The sequence below is a fragment of the Protopterus annectens genome, chromosome 5.part0 (assembly GCF_019279795.1).
Source record: "Protopterus annectens isolate FY-2018-M chromosome 5.part0, PAN1.0, whole genome shotgun sequence".
In the NCBI taxonomy this organism is placed as follows: domain Eukaryota; kingdom Metazoa; phylum Chordata; order Ceratodontiformes; family Protopteridae; genus Protopterus; species Protopterus annectens.
In genome coordinates this window covers 74,685,845-74,710,333 of record NC_056735.1, presented here as the reverse complement: position 1 = coordinate 74,710,333, position 24,489 = coordinate 74,685,845, and the positions used below count along the sequence as shown (strand labels likewise).

Genomic DNA, 24,489 nt, shown 5'->3' with positions numbered 1-24,489 from the left:
TGGTACTACTGGGTAGAAGTGCTTTCTTGTTTAATTTTATTTAAACATTTATTTTGTTGGACAATTTTGTTTGTAAACATTTGACACAGAGTGTGAGAAATTTCTGAATTGTATTCACATCAAACATTATGGACAGTAAGTTAATATCTGTAATGGACAGCAAATAAGAGTTTTTTTATCTTGATGTGGAGTTGGTAGTTAAAATGAGATTTAGAAAGCGGATGGCTAGCAACATATTTCTGACATCCATTGGCACTCCTCTCCAAGCATGTAGGATTTACTTAGATGGTCGACTATAACAGTGACCCATGACATCAAAAGCAGATTATTAGAGCCTGTGATAGAGCAGATCTGTTAAAATCTTTCCAAAAGGTGTACCCCTCAAGTCTGTTGTCAGGATATATATTTTGTTACCAGATGTGCATGAATAAGCAGTGAAACGCATCTATGGCTCAAATCTAAAAGCTGTAAACCAAGATTAAACACGTCACCTACCTACCCCCAGTAGCTTGCCCTTAGTGTATCACTTAATATCCGCATCTAGAGATCTCCCTCAAGGCTTCTGCAAATAGTCAAAATAGGTGATTGAATTGAGTATACCCCAAAGTTCTTACCAGTGGTTATTAGCTGCAACTATGAAGATTGTACTATAGTGGGCTAGTGTATTTTTTCTGCTCTTGGATTGCTTTCTACTGTTCTGGAATTGCTTTTCTAGTACTTATTGAGATATTTTACAGTATCCACGAGTAACAGCTTGCTGGCTGGATGCTGGCAGATGCGATTAAAAAGTCTGTAAAATAGCAGGCTTATTTATATTATTTTTTCTGGTCTTGGATTGCTTTCCACTACTTAACGAGATATTTTACAATAACTGCTGGTAGGAACCTTTGGATATACTCAGTTCAATCACCTATTTTGACTATTTGCGGGAGTCTCGAGGGATCTCAAGACATGCATACTAAGTGATAAACTAAGGGCAAGTTATTATGGATAGATAGGTAACGTGTTTAATCTTGGTTTATATCTTTTAGCTTTAAGCCATAGATGCATTTTACTTTTTATTGATTTTTGGACCTGCTATTCAGCACAGCCAGTATTCCTACCTACCCGGAGCATCACCTTAAGGGACAGGGACTTTCTTTTTATTTTTATAGATGTGCCCGAAGATAAATAACATTTTGCCCAAAGTAAAAAAGTGTTCAAACATCAGTAAGGTTTTGTGTGAAAGTTTCCTACAGCAGTGTAAATAGCCTGTACTGTTATCTAGTACAATCGGGTATATTTCAGTAGCACGGAATCTTCTAGAAAAGTTGGGATCCTTCAGAGTGAAAGGTGATCCATTTGTAGTAAAAGAGTTGTGGTGGGTCATAGATGGGCTGCTGTTTCAGCCCCACACAGGGTAACAGGGTATACGTATTGTAGTGAAAGGGTTGTCTGTGGATTACTTTGGCTATGCTTGAGACTTTCCATAGGGGAGACCAAAAATAAATGTCAGTGCTAGGTCTTGGAATGGACTCTGGATACCTGACACAGCAATGTTGCCAGTCTGGTCACAACTTCTATTAAACAGGAGTATACCTGTGATGACAACCACTAGGATTCCTTGTTCTTTATCAACTTTTGCATGGCAAACTTTATTTGGATTGTTTAAAAAGCCTCTGGAAGAAAAAAGTGTGTTTAAATTTTAATATTATGTCTCCTTGGGGTATCAGTAATAATCAACCCATCAACTATTTCTTGACATGAGCTGTTTTATGGATAACATTCAGTCATTTTTAAACATTTTCCATTTACTAATAGTTTCAGTATTTTAAATACTGACTTATGTTGTATTTAGTACACCAAGAAGGCAACTGGCTACGGTGTTGGTATACCATTAATGTTTTCAATTAAACGAAGAATTTAATTTAATTCACTTTTGAACTTGGCTTAAGTTTGCAATGTAGTATTATGTTAGTACCTGTAAATCTTAGAAATGCGTTAAGCTGTTTTAATTTGAATGTCTTTATTTCACAAGCTTTACTTGTATGATCTCAGAGCTTAGGTACTGAATACTGTGACATTTTGTTTCTTTTGAGTGGAACTTATGTGCACCATAATGCAGGGAGAAGGGAAGAGTGACACAACATTACTTGCTTGACTTTATGGGGTGGAGGGGTTGGTTTGTTTGCCTGATGTGAGATCCTATTCGGACATCATTGGCAGCATTTGGCTCAAACTATGGCAATCCAAGTTGTCCAGAAACAGAAGAGAGGGTTCCAGGAGTCTTTGCAGTGTCTCACCATAATCTTGCTTCTTCTATTGTACAGTCCCCAGGGGAGACTCCGTTGGGGAGGGGGGGGCATGAGGCATTTTGCCATTTGTGGAAGTAAGTGACATGCCTCAATTTTGCCTATTCCTTGCCCAAATCATAGAGCATCTTACTGGGCACAGACTGTGGAGTTGCAGCTCAATACGAGGAAACCTCAGGTGGCTGCCTAAATGATGTCTCTTCTTGGTTGGTTTTCACCTTTGGTGAATGGGAGATAAATGGGCCATTTGGTTTCGAATGCACTGATGGTCAGCAGGCAAAAGGGAAGAAAAGGACATGAGCAGAAAAAGAAAGAAACTTGTGTGCTTTTCATAGGTTTCATATGTATTGACTGTCTTCTGTTTAATGTTTCAGCTCACGCTACTTTCACTGGAAACTAAACCTGTGTGTCATATTATTGGTCCTTGTGTTCGTGGTGCCTTTTTACATTGGTTACTTTGTGGTCAGCAACATCAGACTCTGTAAGTATTTGTAGTCACTTTTGCGAATGCTGCGCATGTGGTATGTTACATTTTCAGCTGGTATTTCTCTTCATCACCCTCTTTAAGCGCACAGTACTGGTATGTGTTAAAAGTACTGTGAACAAATTCTGGCTGTTAAAAGTTTAAGTTTAATTTAAATTTTCACCTGTGTGAAGTGTCATTCCAGGCAGGATTAGCTTCATGCTTAGTATTAGTTTATTTTTGTTTTGGTGAACGTTTACATTTGTGCAAGTATTAATAACCGTTGCTTGCCTGGATAGACTGCAGCTCCTCATTTTCTTCAATGAGATGAATAAAAACAGTGACTTCATTTTTTTATTTTTAATTGTTGATGTGGAATACAGATTTAGAATGTGTGTTAAATACATCACTAAGAAACATGTGCATGTGTTCATCTTGGTATCTTTTTCAGAATATGTTCGGTAACCAAAGTTATTTTGGTGCAACTTTGGTGGCGTTTCTGTTAAGCAGCATGAATATTACAGACTTACTCTCCATACAGCCTCCAGCAAAACACAGGCTAAGACTTCACTCAGCCCCAAACAAAAGACAAATTAAATATGTGCAGCGGACTGAAGGAGAATGTAAGAATTATGGGCAGCAGGTTATACGAATTGTAAGCAGCAGACTAATGAAAGCTTCTAAAAATATGTGATAAATACAGAATAAGAATTAAAAGTGCTGCAGTGATCATATAGGTAGAGAAGGTGAGATGGGCTGGTGGAAGAGGAAAGGAAAAAGAGATTAAGGCTAAGTAGGGAGATGGTATAAAGCAGAGGCGTGCCTTCGCTGAAGGTTAGGCTTCGGGCTGGCAACTCGGCACCATAAAAAAAAATCGACTGCCAATCATTAGCGGACCGGAGTTCCGCTGTGGTGACAACTAACCGGGAAAAGCTGAAAAAACAAACAATGGTATAAAGCAGAGTGCGTTTTATATATATATATATATATATATATATATATATATACATATATACTATATGTGTGTGTATATATATATATATATATATATATACATATATATATAAAGAAGTGCATGGAGGAAGAACACAATAGGGGATAAAGATGCAAGTCAGACACGTAGTTTCCTGATATAATGTCAACCTGATTCCCATTCCATGTGCATTGAGAATGCTTAAACTGCAGGCTGGCATTCAAGGGACAGGACAAACTGAACTCAGAACTTCTTGGTGTTGTCTCAGTGGGATCAGCCTTATGGTCATTACTGCCACTGCCCTCACGTACAGCACAATGGCTATGCTAATGTCGATACCAGTATTGCAGCCCTCTACATTTATTGCCTTTGACATCTGCCCCAGCTCATATGTGAGATCCTATTCAGACATCGTCATATTCTGGCTGAAACTATAACTGGCCCTGTTGTCCAACAGCAGGACAGAGGCATGAGCAAATGGAAGCATGTAGACTCACCCAGAGACTCCTTCACTCCTTATGTCAAAGACAAAAAGGATGCTAGCCCCCCATTTCCCCAAGATGACCCCAGATGTGAAGAAAGAGGCTGGGTGGCCCATAGACATTACAGGAGATATTTTGAACCTTCTGACAATCTTCTCAAGAGATTTTGCCTTTGGTGAATACATTGGAATTAACCATCCATATCAAGTGGGACAGCCCCTAAGAACTGAAGCTGCTTGTTAGACTTCAAAGTGTGATGATACATGTAGTACACTCCTTTAAAGGACCTGCAGTCATTCACCTTGAGAAGGAATCTAGGGCTGTGGATCAATGTGAGAAGTGTTTGTATCCCCCACATTTTCCTTGAGAGCAGTATCTACATGTTACGCGATTCAGTCTTATTGAGACCTGGCTGATGAAATTCAACATGGGCTGGACCATCTGCCAGATGACGTCTAAAACAAAACTGCAATTCCAGTCAGCAGTTCATTTCAAGATGGGAGTACAACATTGCAGAAGGCTCAGCCTGAGCTGCAGGTGGTAGTACGTTCATGTACCATATGAGCAAGTGCTAGTACATTCATGTGCCATATGTGCAGGTGCTAGTACGTTCATGTGCCATATGTGCAGGTGCTAGCATGTTCATGTGCCATATGCACAGGTGCTAGTACGTTCATGTGCCATATGTGCAGGTGCTAGTATGTTCATGTGCCACATGTGCAGGTGCTAGTATGTTCATGTGCCATATACGCAGGTGCTAGTATGTCCATGTGCCATATGCGCAGGTGCTAGTATGTCCATGTGCCATATGCGCAGGTGCTAGTATGTCCATGTGCCATATGCACAGGTGCTAGTACGTCCATGTGCCATATGCGCAGGTGCTAGTATGTTCAATGTGCCATATGCTCAGGTGCTAGTATGTTCATGTGCCGTATGCTGAGGTGCTAGTATGTTCATGTGCCGTATGTGCAGGTGCTAGTACGTTCATGTGCTAGTATGTTCAATGTGCCATATGCTCAGGTGCTAGTATGTTTGTTTGCTGAGGTGCTAGTATGTTCGTGTGCCATATGTGCAGATGCTAGTATGTTCATGTGCCGTATGCGCAGGTGCTAGTACGTTCATGTGCCATATTTGCAGGTGCTAGTACATTCATGTGCCATATGCTTACTGACTTTACTGAAGATACCAGTGCGACTTTATTGACTTCATCCTTTCAAACTGCCATGCATTTGGTCATGAAGTGAAAAATTTCCCTGTGAAGTTCAGCAGACTTCCACCCAGCTGAAAAACTGCCATCCACGTACCATTTCCTAGGCAAAATTACTCCTTCAGTACAAAAAAAAAGTTTTAATTATTTTCACGGCTCATCATTCTAATCAAGACGTGTGTGTATGATATAAGTAGGAAACAAATGAACAGCTGTGTGTAATCCCCAGTGCACAAGGGGCCTTAGCAGAAGTCCATGCATTCGTAAAAAAAATAAAAGCACTGTAAAAGGTTAGAGAACCTTCATTTAAAACATAACTTTTATTTCCACATAAAAGGAAATAGCAACTCATCTAGGAGCCTTCAAGGTTACCGCATCACTGTAAGAAATGCCAAAGCTATGAAGCACAGATACACAAAATAAAACAGCTAATGAAAGAACAGCAAACAGCTGATGACAACAAAAATATTGATATAAAAACAATGCGTTCATATAAACATTTTTATAGTGCATTTCACATTGACCTCATTCAGCCTGTTGGGGTGCAGTGTGTCGTATGAAAACAAATTGTTACTTCCATTTGTAGCATAATTTGTTTACCGTCCAAGCAGAATACAACATCTGGTAGGCAATACATAAGGAAAAACTCTGCTTTGATTCATCATACATAGTGTGAGTACAATACTGAATGTCAATTAGGTGTTTCTGACCTTCACCTCTCTAGAAGTTTGTCCAATGTAATAGAATGTAAAAGGACACCTATGACATAATTTGGGAAAAAAAATGTGCACCCATTAATAACCTATTTCTTGTCCTGTCCCAGCATGGACAGACTGAACACCTTTGCAGCGCCCAGTGAATTGGCCTGAGGTTGGGTTGGGAGCATCCCAGAATGATATGGTCTATGAAGGAGGGAGAATTGCTGTATGACAGCTGGGCCGAGCTTCTCAACACACTGCATAAACTTGGTTGCTCGATATTATGTGCCAGTGTTTAAAAACATCTGGCAACTCCATCAGTGGAAGGAACAAACCTAGTGACAAAGCAGATGTCTTCTTGGTGTTGTCTCATTGCTGACGTAAGACATTGCCACTTCGTTCCCTCAGGGTCTAGTTCCAGTCACCCTGTGAAGTGAGTTCTTAAGGTATTCAGAACTATGTCCCGTTGTATTCACCTATGGGTAACATTAGTAGTCTCTCTCTGGAAATCTTCAATCTCGGTATAGATTCTTAGAGCTCTCAAAAACTCCCAGTAGGGTAATGAACTGATAAGGTGAGAGGGATGGGCACTGGAACCTGACATTTTTCACATATAAAAGCAGACAATAAAGGTTGAAGCCTGAGGCAGAGTCTCTAAATGTTGAATTTATGTAGCGCTTTCATCCTCAAAGAGCAGGACTTCATCAGAATAAATTCTAAGACACAAAATACAGCTTAAATACTGAAAACCCTCCCACCAATTGAACCTTAATGACCACCATTATGCCAAAATCACCTTAAAAATAAGACAGTTATTAATTCTTTAAAAAATAAAGTAATCATCTGATTAATGACTGTAAAACCTTCTTAATACATTTTCAAAACATTAAAACCTAAGGCATGATGAACTAACTTTTTACAAAACAAAAGCTGCTGTAAGTTAAGCTAAGCGATATGCATTCACTTAAGCCTGGGTAAACTGTGGTGTTAGTGTGAAGTTGCCACTGCAATTCTTTGTATTCCAGATAGTCCTCCACTAGCTCACCCCTCTGCCCAAAGGCCACAATATCAATAATTAAAAATTTAAATACATGCCCTTCATATTTTGAAATATGACCAAATAAAGTGTTGTTAAAACCTCTTCTCTGAATGTCATGCACATGCTGTTAAACCCTTTTCCTAAAACTGATTTTTTTGTTTTTCCTATATAAAAACCACTGCGGTTTTGGCCAATTGCCAAGTAGACCACTGCCTTTGTACCACAATTATATTTCTTTTTTATTTTAATAATACCATATTTTTCAAGTTTGACCTCATTTACTTCTAGCATACATTTACACTGAGGGCAATGTCCCCACTTGGTCATACTTCCATCCTGACCAACATGGTTGACCTTCTCCAATATGTTTTTCAAACATCTATCTTTTTTATAAACAACCAGTGTTTTTTGTCTGACTATATCAATACACTCACTGTCAATGTTAAAAACACTGCAATTCTTCTGAATTATTTGTCTGACATCACCAAAACTACTGTCGTATGCAAGAACCAGAGCTTTATTTAAATTATCATTGTTTAAAGTGCCGAAATTGGTCCCTATTTGATCTTTCTTTGTGCCCAGTAAAAGAAAATACTGCCCCATCAACCTCTTTCATATTACCTCCCCAAATATATTGTCCAAGAAAGTATCAAAGTAGCCTCTGCTGGTTAACATGTTTCTCAGAAACTGACATTGTAGTCGAAATTCCCCTATATCGGATACCATCCGAGCAAGTTGAACACATTGTCCTTTTACCAAGGACTTATTTTGGTGAATGTGATGCCAACTATCATAATGCAGTAACATGTTTGAATAGGTTGGCTTTCTATAAATTGTGGAATCAAAACACTTATTAACTGTGTCCTTTCTAATTGTAACATCCAAATAATTTACTTTCTCATCACTTAGGGTCATAGTGAAATTAAGGAAATCAGTAGATTTATTTTTTGAATACATTCATAGTACTAACTTTTCTCTTGTATCAGTCCATAAAATTACAATGTCATCAAGAAAACGCCCATACAATGACCAGCACGAACTAAACCTGGAGTTGATTACAAAGTTGGTTTCCCAATAGGCGAGCACAATGTTGGCAAAAACGGGAGCACATGCTGCCCCTATCGCAACACCTTTTATTGGTTTAAAAAGCTGTTCAAAAGCAATAAAATTATTGTCTAAAACTACCTCCATAGGTGTTCTTAAAGTAAGAATAAGATCATGTTCCAAACTGGAATGGTGGCGTAGATAACCATAAAACCATTCAATTCCTGTATTGTGTGGAATAATCGAGAACATATCTTTAATATCAGCGGTAACAAAGATAGTTTCATCCTTATAAGTCACTGGAGACTTTCCTCAGAAAATCCCAGGAGTCTTTAAAACAAAATGGGTAACCTGTTAGCACATTCTTAGTCTGATAGTCAATAAATGGCAGTAGGGAATGTTTTTGAGGCCTTGTCATCCACTATTGGTCTATGGGGTGGATCTTTAAGGTCATTGTGCATCTTCGGGATCCTTGGATAGACAACCTTTAAATAATTCTGTTGGGAGGGGAAAATCTATTATTGGTAAGAAGGTCTTCTAAAAGTAAATCTACTCATTGGTATGCTATATTCATCACATTAAAACTTATTTTATTTCCTCATAGGTATCAGTGAATAACAAAGACAACATTTTGTTGTTGTAGTCATTCCTATCCATAATTACAAGCCCCCCTCCCTTATCTGGTTTCATATCCCTTAAATCTGGGTTGTCACACACCATCCTAAGTGCTTTAACTTTGGCCAGACTCAAATTATAGGGACTGCTATTGACCACTGATGTTTGCTATAGTAATTCATGAATTTCAGACTCGCATATCTTTTCAAAAACAGACGCAATAAAATGATGGGGTGGATTAAAACAGCTAGGCCACACATACCTAGTCCCAGGTTGTTGCTTACACCACATTCTTTTAAATAAAAACCAAGGTTCAACTTTCTAATAAACATTTTTAAATTAATTAATAGTTTGTCAATTCTAGCTCTTCTAACTGGGATAAAAGAAAGCCCCTTTTCAAATAAATGAGTGTGAATTGACTGCAGTTGTACCTTGTTATAATTATAGATTTTAAAATTACCCTTGGTGTTACAAATAACATCAGATCTGAAGTAGGATATTCATTTGTCTGCAACCTGTGGGTTATGGATCCGATATCGGATCCGAACCGGCATGGTTTTCCAGCTATGGATCCAAGCTCTCAGCTCCTCCCCTCACCCATAATGCCCTGCTCTACCCTCATGACCTCAGATCTCGTTTGCCGCGCTGGTGACTGGATTTGGGTTCTTTGCTCTCAGCTAAGTGCTTGTATTTTTACCTGTTAAAACAGAAAGTTTTATTTTTTTTGTGTATTTTTGTGTGAAAGATTAGGTTTCCCTACCTTAATAGTTGGTTTGAGTTAAATTAAGTAATTTTTTTTCCCTCCCCTCGCTGTTCTCGTAGAGTGTGTGTGAGGCCTGTGTGTTTTTAAGTTACTTTACTTTCTTTAGTAGCTTGTAGATTATGGCTGATCAGCCAAAATCTTTCTTTTCTAAATGCACCGAGTGTGGCAATAAGCTGTCACCGGCTGATGGCCACACTCGGTGTGTTAGGTGCCTGGGGGTTGAACACCTCACATCTGGATGCTCCATTTGTGCAGGGTTCAACCCCAGGGCACTTAAGGAGCGGAGGTCCAAGCTTGTCTTGGCGGGCCTTCTGCCGCCTGACTCGGCTCCGGCCTCCGCTCCTTCGGGGACTCCTGTGGTCACAGTTGTTCCCCCTGTAGCACCCCCTCCTGCTCCTGGGACTCAAACTCCCGCTTCTGGAGAGGAGAGGGCTGCGGCTAAAAAGGACCGGAGGGAGAAGCACCACAAGCGGCGGGCCGAGACCTCTGTTTCGGCCCCGCCAGCCAAGCGGGCTTCTCCCCCGGCTCCGTTGTCGGGTCGGTCTCCTCCTTCTCGGATCCGGTCCCCTAGCTTCTCACCGGGTCCTGAGGAGGAGGAGACCCGATCTCCGTCGAGGCTATCGAGGAGGCATTCCAGGCCTACCTCGGTAGCCTCGTCGAGATCTACCCATAGCCTTTCGATGCTGATCTGGACGGATGATGAGAAGGTTCATCCAGGCCCAGATGCAGATGGGAGTGCTCTTGCCTCCCCTCGGGGAGCTCAACACCCTTTTAGGCCTATTGCTCCTTCTCCGACCCGCTACCGGGTTGAGCAACTGGAGCCGAGCAGCCGGGCGGGAAGGTCGGATCCGATAGTACTTGGTACCGGATCCGACCCTGCCCTCGTGTGTCGGATCGATCTCTCGGAGCCTGGATCCGAGCCGGATCCGGGGTCAGTGCTCCTTCGCGCCGTCTGTGTCGGGCGCACTGTCCCCGGATCCGAGTGCCGCGCCGGCTCCGATCCACTCTTCGGATCCGAGGGGGAGCCGATTGTCGGATCCTTTGGTCGAGGTCGGCTCCCCTTCGGCTTTTGATGTAGTGGAGAGGGCTCTGTTGAGGGTCTCCGGACCCCGGCACTTGCTTCGGCTCCGTCCAGCTCCCTCTGCACTGGGCCAGGCTTCCACCATCCGGCCCCTGGGACAGCCCGTTTGGTGCCCCAAGTTGCTCCCATGGAGCAAATTGCTGCTTGGAGGACTCCTCTGATAGCCCCCAGAGGAGGCCCTCGCAAGCATACGCAAAAGGAGGCACATTGACTCCCGAGTCTCTCACTGAAGACACGGACTTGGAGGAAGGGAAGGCTCCCACGGTCACCCCGAGGATGTCTCCTTCGAGACATCATGGAAATGCTCCGTATTAGGGGGTGGTCTGCCCCAAGTCTTCCTCGGACGAGTCCGTGTTCTTGGAGGCATTGAAGCGGGCCCGTCTACCTCTTGGGTGTCCCCCTGCCGACCCCTGGTGGACCTTATTACCACCAGGGCGTGGAAGGAACCGGACACCGTGGAGCCAATTCCCAAAAGACCGGATAGGATCCTTAGCCCGCCCTCTGACAGGACCCATTGGAGTAAGGGGCCTCCCGTAGATGCCATGTTGACGGCGGCGGCCACAAAGAAGGAACTGGCTCAGGAGAGTCCCTCAGTCCACCCACCGAGCAAGGAGTCTCGGATGATGGACCGCTTGGGGAAGCGGATGTTCAGTTCAGCGACCTTCTCGGTAAGGGCGCTGAACTATTTGGCACATGTCATTCGGATGCAGCGAGATCTTATTAAGGAATACGCTGCATCCCCCCCCGAGTCCATTTCGGAGGAGGACAGAGTTCTGCACTCCGCCAAAATGGCCACTCTTAGGTCAGTCACAAATACTTCTATGCGGCTACTCTCCCATGCTACGGAGGGCGCCGCTAGAGCTGCGGGACAGGACTGGTCACTAGGCGTCAGCCCTGGCTCCGTCACTGCGATTTTTCTGAGCCCTTCAAGGCGTCGTTTGCGCACGCCCCCTTTGATGGTTCTGCTCTGTTTGGCAAGACCGTTCGCGAGACGTTGTCCCAGAGCGAGAAGGACGGGAAGACGCTGTCTGCCGTCGGAATCCGCTTCTCTGCACCCCAGAGGCCCTATTCTAGGAACCAAAAGGGACAGAAGAAGATGTGGTTGGGGAAGTCGCAGCAGTCCCAGCCTGCTCCGGACAACCAGTCCTTCCGTGGCAGAGGAGGACAGGGAGGACGCCGCCCTAGAGGCAGAGGGGCACCCAGAAACTTCGGGTCCAGGGAACCTTTCTCTGAACGGCCGCAGCAACCCTGAGGGTTGCCCGACTGCTCTACTCTGGAGGCAGTCGGGGACGTTCGGGCACCTAGCGGCATGGGAGTCCATAACATCGGACCGCTGGGTTCTCCAAATCATATCCAGGGATATCGCATTCCTTTCCTTCACCTTCCAAAGTTGAAGTCCCTCCCAGGCGTTCCACCCGGTCAGCGGAGGCCGCTTTGGCAGAAATTGGCCATCTGCTAAAGAAAAGAGCCATCCAGCCCGTTCCCCAGACCAGATCGGATCAGGGTTCTACTCCAGATTCTTTTAGTGCCAAAAGGCGGGGAACTAAGACCAATCCTAGACCTCTCTCTTGAATCTGGCAGTCCCCAAAGAAAAGTTCGAATGGTCACTCTGCAGTCTATTCTCCCCTTCTGGGAGAAAATCACTGGATGTGCTCGATAGATCTCAGGGGCGTACTACCACATCCTGATGGACAGGCGCTCAGGAGGTTTCTCCGCTTCGGCTGGGAGCCAGTCACTACCAGTTCGGGTCCTTCCCTTTGGTCTCACCACAGCCCCCAGGGTGTTTACCAAAGTACTAGCAGTGGTAGCGGCCCACCTGAGGCTTCAGGGGGTGCAGGTCTTTCCCTACCTGGACGACTGGCTCCTTACCGCCCCAACAAGGCATCTACTTCTCTTGGCGAGACTCCTTTCTCCATCTTGCTCCATTTCTGGGCATCACAATAAATACAAAAAAGTCCAACCTGGCCCACACAGCTCTTAGATTTCATAGGGGCCAGACTAGACACAAGGAGTTCTGAGCCTTCCTCACTGCGGACAGGGTTCTAAATCTGCAGCTCCAGGTGCGGGCCATTCTCCAGTCAAGTTCTGTTCCAGCGGAGTTGGTCCTGAGGGCTCTAGGGTCCATGGCTTGGCTATAGCACTTCTTCCTCTTGCCAGGCTCAATATGCGCATTCTACAGTGGACGCTCTTAGTACAGTGGTCATACCTTGCTCTCCCCATGCATCATCCCATAGCGATCAGCAAGGCTTGCAAGCGGTCCCTCTTGTGGTGGCTCCACTCCCCGGATCTCCACGGTGCCCATTTTGTGCTTCTCCCCTCTCGCCACGGTGACCACGGACGCCTCCCGCCTCGGGTGGGGGCACTTTGCGGGCGGACAGTCCAAGGCACGTGGAGCGATCCAGAGACCTTACTGCATATCAATGTTCTAGAGATGAGAGCAGTGCTCTTAGCGTTGCTAGCACTTCAGGGCTTTCTTCCCTTGGGAACAATTGCGATTCAATCGGACAATATGTCTGTTGTCTGGTACATCAACAAGCAAGGGGAACAAGGTCTTACCCTCTTTGTCGAGGCCATGAGAGTTTGGGAATGGGCAATCTCCACCGCTTTCTCATAGCAACGCACATTCCGGTCGGTCCAACATCCTAGGGGACAGGCTCAGTCGCACCTTTCTGCCCCCTTACGAGTGGTCTCTCAATTGTCAAGTAGCGGGCATATTCGCACGGTGGGGAACCCTTCATGCGATCTTTTGCTTCTCCCTCAAACACCAAGTGCGACAGTTTTTCGCTCTAATACCTCCTCCCGGAGGTACCCCAAGAGACGCTCTGGTGCATGCTTGGCCACCCGGTCTTCTGTATGCCTATCCACCCTTGCCTCTAATGCTGCAAGTTCTTCAGAAAGCCTCTCGGGTGGGTTGCAGAATGATTCTCATTGCTCCATTCTGGCCTCGACAGATCTGGTTCCCCTTCCTAAGGTCTCACTCGGTGAATCCTCCTTGGATTCTAGTTCCCATTCCGGATCTGATATCCCATCCATCCTGCATTCCTCCTCCGAACCTGGACAACCTGAAGCTGACCGCTTGGCTGCTCCAGTTCCACTCTTGATAAGGACTCCCGGTATTTCTTCACCGGTAAAGGCTATTTTGGTGGCGGCTCATAAACCATCCACTAGAAAGGTTTACCGAAGCAAATGGAAACGTTTCTCTGTGTGGGCGGAGCGGCAAGGCCTAAATCCCTTCACAGTCCCTCTCCCTGTAGTGCTTGATTTTCTAACCTCTCTCTTTCATGAAGGTGCCAGCAGTTCCACAGTCAAAGTTCAACTGGCGGCAATTTCTCACTATCACATTGGGCAAGAGTCTAGTCCTCTTATGTCAGCCAAATTGTGCAAAACATTTCTTAAAGGTACTTTCCTTCTCAGGCCCCCTATAAAACAAACAGTTCCTCCCTGGGACCTTTCTTTGGTTCTACAGGCCTTGACCGCTCCCCCTTTCGAGCCCGCGGCTACGGTGGATCTCAAATTCTTGTCCTACAAGACAGCCTTTTTAGTGGCCATTACATCAGCCAAGAGAGTTTCTGAACTTCAAGCTTTATCAGCTAAACCTCCTTACTTGGTATTTCATCCGGACCGTGTCTCCCTCAGGACCAACCCGTCCTTCCTGCCTAAAATCGCTTCTGAAGCAAACATTAATCAATCCATTAACCTCCCTGTTTTCTTCCCTAAGTATGAAAACAAAGGTGAATATAAGCTACACTCACTAGATGTTCACAGGCAACTTAGATTTTATCTCAACAGGACAGCTGGTCATAGGCAATCCGACCAGCTGTTTATTTCCTTTGCAAAATTCAATTTGGGCAAGCCAATTTCTAAAGTTTCTCTTTCCCGCTGGATTTCACAGTGCATTTTATTGGCTTATCAAGCGTCAGGAAGGCCCGCCCGGCAGGGTGTTCATGCCCATTCAACCCGGTCAGTATCTACCTCGGCAGCCTTCAAGGCTAGGATTCCTCTAGATGATATTTGTGCAGCAGCCACGTGGGCTTCATCTCATACATTTATTTCTCACTATAAGTTGGATCTTGCATCTAGGGGTAGAGCATCCTTTGGCTCCGCGGTGCTCCGGAATATCCTTCCATGATGGCCGCCCAAGATTCAGGTAGCTGGGGACTCTGTCCCACAGGTTGCAGACAAATGAATATCCTACTTCAGATTTAGAAGTTATGTACTCACCATAACGTTCCATCTGAGTAGGTGTATTCATTTGTCTGCAACCATCCCGCCCTCCTATCCCCCTGGCCTTTTCAGTTTCCTGCATATTCCTTGTTACCCTTTTTAGGGTATTGTTGCTTTGGCAAACTCGATCTGAGGTCATGAGGGTAGAGCAGGGCATTATGGGTGAGGGGAGGAGCTGAGAGCTTGGATCCATAGCTGGAAAACCATGCCGGTTCGGATCCGATATCGGATCCATAACCCACAGGTTGCAGACAAATGAATACACCTACTCAGATGGAACGTTATGGTGAGTACATAACTTCTAATTACACAATTTTCATCAGTCATTTCCAATGGGGGATTCTCTCTCTCTCTCTCTGTCTCTCTGTCTCTGTCTCTGTCTCTCTCTCTCTCTCGTCAGCCTCCCCCCCCCCTCTCTCTCTCGTCAGCCTCCCCCTCTCTCTCTCTCTCGTCAGCCTCCCCTCTCTCTCTCTCAGCCTCCCCTCTCTCTCTCTCTCTCGTCAGCCTCCCCTCTCTCTCTCTCTCGTCAGCCTCCCCTCTCTCTCTGTCAGCCTCCCCCCTCTCTCTCTCTCTCTCTCTCGTCAGCCTCCCCCTCTCTCTCTCTCTCTCGTCAGCCTCCCCCTCTCTCTCTCTCTCTCTCGTCAGCTTTCCCCTCTCTCTCTCTCTCTGTCAGCCTCCCCTCTCTCTCTCTCGTCAGCCTCCCCCTCTCTCTCTCTCTCTCTCTCTCGTCAGCCTCCCTCTCTCTCTCTCTCTCTCTCTCTCTCTCTCTCTCTCTCTCTCTGCCTCCCTCTCTCTCTCTCTCTCTCGTCAGCCTCTCTCTCTCTCTCTCTCAGCCTCCCCTCTCTCTCTCTCTCTCGTCAGCCTCCTCTCTCTCTCTCTCTGTCTCAGCCTCCCTCTCTCTCTCTCTCTGACCCTCTCTCTCTCTGCCTCCCCTCTCTCTCTCTCTCTCCCTCGTCAGCCTCCCTCTCTCTCTCGTCAGCCCCCCCCTCTCTCTCTCTCTCTCGCCAGCCTCCCCCTCTCTCTCTCTCGTCAGCCTCCCCCTCTCTCTCTCTCTCTCTCTGCCTCCCTCTCTCTCTCGCTCTGCCTCCCTCTCTCTCTCTCTCTCTCTCTCGCTCTGCCTCCCTCTCTCTCTCTCTCTCTCTCTCGCTCTGCCTCCCTCTCTCTCTCTCTCTCTCTCTCTCCTCTCTCTCTCTCTCTGCCTCCCTCTCTCTCTCTCTCTCTCTCTCTCTCGTCAGCCTCCCTCTCTCTCTCTCGTCAGCCTCCCCTCTCTCTCTCCCCCTCTCTCTCTCTCTCTCTCAGCCTCCCTCTCTCTCTTTCACTCTCTCTGCCTCTCTCTCTCTCTCTCTCTCTGCCTCTCTCTCTCTCTCGTCAGCCTCCCCTCTCTCTCTCTCTCTCGCAGCATCTCTCTCTCTCTCTCTCTCGCAGCATCTCTCTCTCTCTCTCTCTCTCTCGTCAGCCTCTCTCTCTCTCTCTCTCTCGTCAGCCTCCCCTCTCTCTCTCTCTCTCTCGTCAGCCTCCCCTCTCTCTCTCTCTCTCTCGCAGCCTCTCTCTCTCTCTCTCGCAGCCTCTCTCTCTCTCTCTCTCGCAGCCTCTCTCTCTCTCTCTCTCGTCAGCCTCCCCTCTCTCTCTCTCTCTCTCGTCAGCCTCCCTCTCTCTCTCTCGTCAGCCTCCCTCTCTCTCTCTCTCTCACAGCATCTCTCTCTCTCTCTCGTCAGCCTCCCCTCTCTCTCTCTCTCTCTCGTCAGCCTCCCCTCTCTCTCTCTCGTCAGCCTCCCCTCTCTCTCTCTCTCTCGTCAGCCTCTCTCTCTCTCTCTCTCTCTCTCTCTCTCTCTCTCTCTGTCAGCCGCTCTCTCTCTCTCTCTCTCTCTCCCCCTCTCTCTCTCTCTCGTCAGCCTCTCCCTCTCTCTCTCTCTTGTCAGCCTCCCCTCTCTCTCTCTCTCTCGTCAGCCTCCCCTCTCTGTCTCTCTGACTCTCTCTCTCTCTCTCTCTCTGTCTCTCTCTCTCTCTCTCTCTGTCTCTCTCTCTCTCTCTGTCTCTCTCTCTCTCTCTCTCTCTCTCTCTCTCTCTGTCTCTCTCTCTCTGGTGTCAGCCTCCCCCTGTTGGTCATGTGTTCTGATGAATTGTCCACCCTCACAGGCAACCTAGAGTTTATGTGGCAGAACCAAGGCATTTGGAAAAACAGAGTAGTTCCTTTTCCAAGGCCAGGCTAGGCAAGTCCATGTCTAAAGCAACCTTATCCAAATAGCCTTCTGATTGTAATTCTTTTGTGTGAGGAAGATCCTTATCCACAAATCCTAAGGGTCATTCTTCCAAGGCAGTTGCAATTTTTTTTCTAGGGCCCTTCTTGTTGACATTAATACCACTCCCACTTGGTCTAGCACTCACACGTTTGTGTCCCATTATAAATTGGCTGTACAGTGTAGGTCTAGGGCATCTTATGGTTCCACCATTCTGCAAAATATTATCTCCTAGGGTCTCCCTGGACTGATGCATAGTAGGAGACTCTGTTCAACAGATTGATAAAGGATGGAAAAGACAATATCCAATGTCCTTCTATTCTTATGTTGCAGTATTCTTGGTGTGGGATTTTCCACCTCAGGTGACCTGTATGTCGGCTCCAATAAAAAAGCTGCATCCTGGCTGTTGTAGTTGTGTGGGACGTCACACGTAGGACTATAAACCAGGGACCTTAAATGTGATGTCCCCACGCACAGATGACTGCCACATCGTGTGCCTCACTCCTTCACCGCAAGACACCTAAAAGCTCAATACCCCGTTGGGGTTTTCTTCTTTAATTTCTAGCTAAAGATTGGTTTGTTGTAGCAATCCTTAGCCGAAATCAGCAAAAAAGGGCAAATGCCAATGCGGGCACTAGATATCCCATAAAGACACACACGACTGCTACGTGTTTTGCTTAGGCCGGGAGCACAATCACAGTGCTTGCTCTGTCTGCCAGTCTTTCATTCCCAAGACATTTTGCAGGCACCTGGCTGCACTAAATCTCTACCTATAAAACCAACGGCTTAAAAAAGTAGCTGTTAGAATGGATCCCTTCTCAGAGGCTTTGACTGAACCTCTGTGAAAGAAGGCCAAGTTTCCTAGGCCCTCTTCCTCTGCCGCTCTATCGGACACCCCGCCAGCTACAGATTTAGGAGTTGAGGGGCATCCAATGGACCCGTCAAATGACCTTGGAGGAAGCCGCTTCACAGTTGACAACTTGCACATGCCCAGAGCCGACCCAGACACCGGCTACTGCCGAGGTTGAGGGGGAACCAGACAAAGCCAGGCCTCCGACCGGGATCCCTCCACCAGCCACTGCTACCCTTAACCAGGCATCCAACTCCTAAGCCTACCCCAGTCAAAAAGAAACAAAAAAGTAAAACATCTGGCTACACCCACAGAAGGTCTGCATGATTGGCAGTCCTTCACCTCTTCCTTAATGCAAGCCTTAGGCCTTCGGCCTCTTCTCCAGCTACTTTTCCTCTGCTTAACCCTAGGCCTGCCTCTGCTTTTTCTCTTCCACCACTTACCTCACAAGAGAGGGAAGAAGAGCAAGAGACCTATTATTCCTTTTCTGAGGAATCCATTTCTTGCACTTCCCAAATAGCTTTTCCTCAAGAGTATTATTCACCAGATGATGAATCTGTTGAGGGAGACTCCCCCCAGAAGATATCACCTTTGATGAAACCATCACCAAAATGAAATAATTCTTTAAATGGGACACCTCACAAATGTCTTGAGACTCGAGAGGTATTTTGAGCTTTTACAAGTGGAATCTCCCTCCCCTTCGGCCACTCCACCTGTCATCCCTGCCTATTTAGATGCCTTTGCCTCTGCATCAAAGACACCAGATTCTCAGCCACCTGCCCCTAAGAGGCCAGACCGCTCCTACAAGGTGCTTGATAACCAAAACTTCTTAGTCAACCCTCCTCTGGCAGATCCTGCTGTGATTGCCATTTCACCAGATAAACAATACAAACTCATTCTGTCTGCCTCTCCCATACCTACAGACAAAGACGGCAAAACCAATGAATAGAATTGGAAAGAAGGTCTACACCTCTTCCATATTGGCCTTTAGAGTCCTCAACTATCAAACCCATATGCCCGAATATGTTTGGACCTGGTCTCTCAAGCCACTACTCTGCTGGCTGCTACTCCTGACTACCCCACTAAAGCTGACAGCTCTTCCAAGCTATCTGTGGCTGCCCAAGTAGCCAGACACTCAATTAGATGCAGCTATGATGCTGCAGAGGCCTCTGCATGCTCTGCAACATCTGCCTCTGTTCTCAGGAGATACTCCTGGCTTCGTCAGTAGCACATACCAGAAGACTTCAAGTCTAAAATCTTAGACGCCCCCCTGGATCCTAATTTCCTGTTTGGCAACCAATCAGCAGACCTGTTCAAAAATCTGCAGAAAATGAGCAAGGACTTGCAAGACATCAAGCTTCTGTTGATGTCCCCAATTCCCAAACATTACAAGAATTACCCTGTCAAGGCCACATTTGTCAGACGAAACCCGCCGTCTGCTGGGCCTGCCTTTTCCAGACAAAGAAGAGGAACCAGAAGACAAACCTTTACCAAGCCAGCTATCTCTCAGCCTCCATCTAGACAGTGCTTTCAAGACGGAGGAGGCCCCAACAATGCATGAGTGCCTTGCCCTCCTTCCCCTTTCTGCCCGCCTCTCCCACTGCCTCCCCTTTTGGAAAACCATCTCCACAGACAAATGGGTTCTGGCTGTTATTCAAAAAGGATACTTCCTCTCCTGGAAAGAAAGGCCACCCTTAAGAGGTGTCCCCTTTTCCCCCAAAAAATCAGTCACCTCTTCCCACAGCTTCTGACAGACCTTCTGAACTTGGGCACCATAGAACCTGTCCCTCCAGGACAGGAAGGAAAGGGCTTCTATTCAAGACTATTCCTGGTCCCCAAAAAAGATGGACCATGGAGACCCATTCTAGACCTTTCTTTCTTAAACCTATTCTTAAAAGTGCCCACCTTCAGAATGTTGTCACTTCCAAATTTACTCCCTCTCATACCAGCCAAGGCTTTCATGGCACACTCGACCTGAAGGAAGCCTATTTGCACATACCCATTCTACCCACAGAAAATGTTTACATTTCTCCGGACCCTCCTCTCATTTCTAATTTACTGCTTTGACCTTGGGTTTGTCTACTGCCCCCAAAGTGTTCACAAAATGTCTGGCACCTGCCATTGCCTATTGCAGAGCAGAGGGAATTCAGATTTATCCCTACCTGGCTGACATCCTGATCCTAGCAGACTGCAAGGAAACCCTGTTAATCCATCTAGAGTTCACCATGTGCCTACTACAAAGTCTGGGGTTCACCCTCAACCTCCCAAAATCATCCTGGACACCAGAACAAGACAAAATATTTCTGGGTTGCAGGACCAAAATGGACATAATGAAAGCCTTTCTTCTCCAGGACAAGGTCAGCTCCCTGACCTCCCATTTCAAAGCCCTGCTGCAGACCCAAATAATAACTGCAAGGCAATTCCTAAGGACCCTGGTCCTAATGGCAGCCACCATCCCCATGCTTCCACTAGCCAGAATGCACATGTGAAAGCTACAGTGGTATCTAAAAAATGTTTGTTCTCAACACTAACATCCTCTAGAGCAAGAAATCACTCTCCTGCCCTACCTAAAGGCAGAAGTAATTTGGTGGATTCAGCAAGTCCAGGTGAACCCTGGCCTTTCTCTGCAGCTTCTTCTACCAAACCAAGTTCTGAATACAGATGCTTCAGACTCAGGATGGGAAGCTGCAATGGCATCCTACAGGGTCCAAGCAAAGTGGCACCCTTCTTTAAGGAACAAACATATTAATATGAGGGAAATGACAGCAGTCCTAGCACTGAAAGCCTTCATCCTTCTCCTTCTACCAGGTGTTCTCCAAATAATAACAGACAACACAGTTATGTGGTACCTCAACAAGCAGAATGGAACAAAAGCGTACCACCTGTGCAGACTAACCTAACTGTTATGGGACCTAGCCTTTCGACACAACTTGTCCCTGCAGGCATCCTACATCCCCTCGCAGGACAATAAACAAGCCGATCTTCTCAGTAGGACATCCTCTCCACAGCACGAATGGATGTTGGCCAGGAATGTCTTCCTAGACATTGTCCACTGATGGGGCATACCTCAAGTAGACTTGTCCCCCCAGAACAGACAACTGCAGACCTTCTGCTCCAAGGCCTACACTCTCCTCTAGCCTGGAGAGCAGACACTGTCAGCATTTCATGTAAGGGAAGGTTTCGATATACCTTTCATCCCTTCTCACTAATTCAGAAAGTCCACCTGAAAATCAGGAGAGACGAACCAAATATTCTTGTCGGTGACTCCCTACTGGCCAAGGCAGTACTAAATGTTCTTCATGTTTCACTGTCTCAGTCATCACATTTGGGTTATCTGCTTGCAGTAACCCTCAATCGGCTTGATTATCAAAGTCTTGGGTCCTGCATCGGTTGCTGTCGCATCTTCCATGATGTCAGGTTGTCAGGGGTATAAAGCATGCAGCCAACACCTTTACATCAGTCTTTCTTGCCGTGCAGTGCCCGAAGTAGAAGCAGTTCGCAAGTGCCGATTGGCCGACTCCTGAAATTTTTGTTTTCGAGTTTCAGAACCGAAGTCTTCAACTAAAGCTAAGTACCCTGTTGAGGAAGCTTTCTCTTGCTCTAAACCGATGTCAGTAAAAGTCAGTAATTGTATTTCTTGTGGAAAGCAAATACCTCATAAAGATTTTCATTCGTACTGTATTCCTTGCCTACACCCTAACCACGACGTACTTCGGTGTTGGTTTTGTGCCTTATTTAAACAATGAATTCTTTGTTGTCGGTATATTTACTCTTCTAAATATTTTGGTACTCTGTTCAATTATCCAGATATGTCTTCGGTAAGCCATCCAACTACTGACGTTCCAAAAAAATGCAAAGATAAAGACAGAGACAGGCCGCCTAGGTCCAAAGCTGCCAACGACGCTTCTCCTAAGCTAGTTGCCAGTTCGCCAGTACTCAGTGAGGTGCTTTCGCCGCCCCGGATACCCGCTACTTCAGATTCGCAGGCCTCTACTGAGACCCATTCAGAGTCCGGTATGCTGCGAGATGCTTCAACTGTGGAACCTGCGGCTGTCTCTGCCTTGGATGGGTCCGGAGCCGCTGTGCAGGCACCGGCTTCTGAGGGTGTATTCAGGCCTACTGACTTGCATATTAAACCGATGCCAACTTCTTCTTCAAGGCCTAAAACTCGAACCATGCCTAGAAAACCGATGCCCAGACCGTATGGTCAGGCCTCTATGCCTAAAGAACAAATAAGAATGGAATGGCTGAAGACCTTATTACTTTAATCAGGGGAAGCCAACCTTCTCCCCTCTAAGAGACCTAAGACTGAATTTGCTTACGATACTTCTGATCAGGGCTCTGAAATTTCTGTTTCCTCTGATGACCAGGATTTACCCTTATCTACCTATGAGGATTCTGATGCAGAGGACTCTATTCCCTCTGCTTCCCCTGTTTTTCTTGCCCCAGATGTCAGGTGCCCCCCTAATGGGAAGCAATTAAATGTATATATGCAAGGGCGTTGCAAGGTTATACCTCCAACAAAAAAGCAAATACACCAAAAAGCTTTTTAAGCATATTAAAGGAGAATAGAGTGTATAGCTAAAAGAAGTCAGGGGGCTGGAGGGAGGGTAACCAGGACTGCAACAGTGAATACACTCCAACATCTGCATTTTTGGTAAGTGTACACAACTGTACTATGTTCTTCATGTTTCCCTGTTGCAGTCATCACATTTGGGTAGATTCCCAAAGCTAAGAATGGGAGGAGGAATTTAGATAGCATTTGGACCAGCTATAAGGCCCTACAGTGGCAAAGCCAGCTCTGGATTTAGAGAAAATTGGCAAATGATAATGCTTGGTGAAAGTATGTGCAGAACTCCAGGTAGCAGCTTCTAGGATGTCCCTGGTAGGGACACCTGAGAAAGGCTGTAGAGGTAGATACAGCCCTGGTTGAGTGTGGTCATATCCCCTGTGGGGTAGGTTTTCCATAGTGCTTATAACAGAAATGAATACAATGGCCTATCCATTTAGAAATGGTTTGCTTTGAAATGGCCTTCCCCTGTGCCCCTTCAGCAAATGCCACCAGCAGCTGTTCAGATTTCCTTTTGAGGTTTGGTCCTGTCCAAGTAAAATCTAAGTTGTCTGTGCACATCTAAGGAGTGCAGTATCCATTCCCCTTTGTTCTGTGGATTAGAAAAGAAGTTTGGCAAAGGTCTCTTAGAGGGGAAAGTTGGCTTCCCCTGATTAAAGTAATAAGGTCTTCAGCCATTCTTATTTATTTTTTAGGCATAGAGGCCTGACCATGCTGTCTGGGCGTCGGATTTCAAGGCATGGTTCGAGTTTTAGGCCTTGAAGAAGAAGATAGCATTGGTTTAATATGCAAGTCAGTAGGCTTGAATACACCCTCAGAAGCCGGTGCCTGCACAGCAGATCCAGACCCATCCAAGGCAGAGACATCCGCAGGTTCCACAGTTGAAGTATCTCATGGCATACCGGACTCCGAATGGGTCTCAGTAGAGGTCTGCGTATCTGAAGTAGTGGGTATCAGGGGCTGCAAAAGCGCCTCACTGAGTACCGGCGAACTGGCGACTAGCTTAGGAGAAGTGTCTTTGGCAGCTTTGGACCTAGGTGGCCTGTCTCTGTCTTTATCTTTGTGTTTTTGTAACGTCGGTAGTCGGATGACTTACCGAAGACATATCTAGATAACTGAACTGAGTACCAAAATATTTAGAAGCGTAAATATACTGACGACGACGAGTTTGTTGTTTAAATAAGGCACAAAACCGACAGCGAGGTAAGTTATGGTCAAGGCCTAGGCAAGGAATACAATACGAAGGAAAATCTTTGTGAGATATTTTCTTTCCACAAGAAATACAATTATTGTCTTTTACTGACATTGGTTTAGAGCAAGAAAAAGTTTTCCCAATGGGTACTTAGCTTTAGTTGAAGACTTTGGTTCTGAAACTCAAAAACGAAAATTTCAGGAGTCGGCTGACCGGCACTTGCGAACTGCTTCTGCTTTGGGCACCGCACGGCAAGAAAGACTGATGTAATGGCGTTGGCTACATGCTTTATACCCCTGACGTCATGGAAGATGAGACAGCAACTGACGCAGGACCCAAGACTTTGATAATCAGGCCGACTGAGGGCTACTGCAAGCAGATAACCCAAATGTGATGACCGCAACAATGAATACACTTGAACATCTACATTTATGGTAAATGTACACAACTGTACTTTCCCCCTACTTCTCAATCTAGCCAAGGACAATCACTACAAGTTACCCCACAAGGTGGACCTTCTGACGCAACAAAAGGGAAACCTCATCCACCCACACTTGCAGCTGTTGTCACTGACACTGTGGGTGATAAACTTCTAATTCCCTTCAGGCACCACTACTCAGAGGACATGCTTTCAGTCCTGAAGGAAGCCAGGAAACTTACTGAAGAAAATCATACTTTGCTAAATGGGAAAGATTTTCAAAATGGTGTCTGGACAAGGTCATGGATCCATGCATCGTAGATCCCCCTCCTAGTTCTTGCA

At 45.9% G+C, this 24,489-nt stretch overlaps 1 protein-coding gene across 1 annotated transcript in view; it reads left to right on the top strand.

The window, feature by feature from the left end:
• Positions 1 to 24,489, top strand: part of LOC122802497 (Golgi pH regulator) — a 467,960-nt gene that overhangs the window by 157,846 nt on the left and 285,625 nt on the right. The window contains exon 4 of the mRNA XM_044072150.1: positions 2,666 to 2,772. Within this exon, the coding sequence (XP_043928085.1) occupies positions 2,666 to 2,772 (107 nt within the window). The remainder of the gene's footprint in view (positions 1 to 2,665; positions 2,773 to 24,489) is intronic.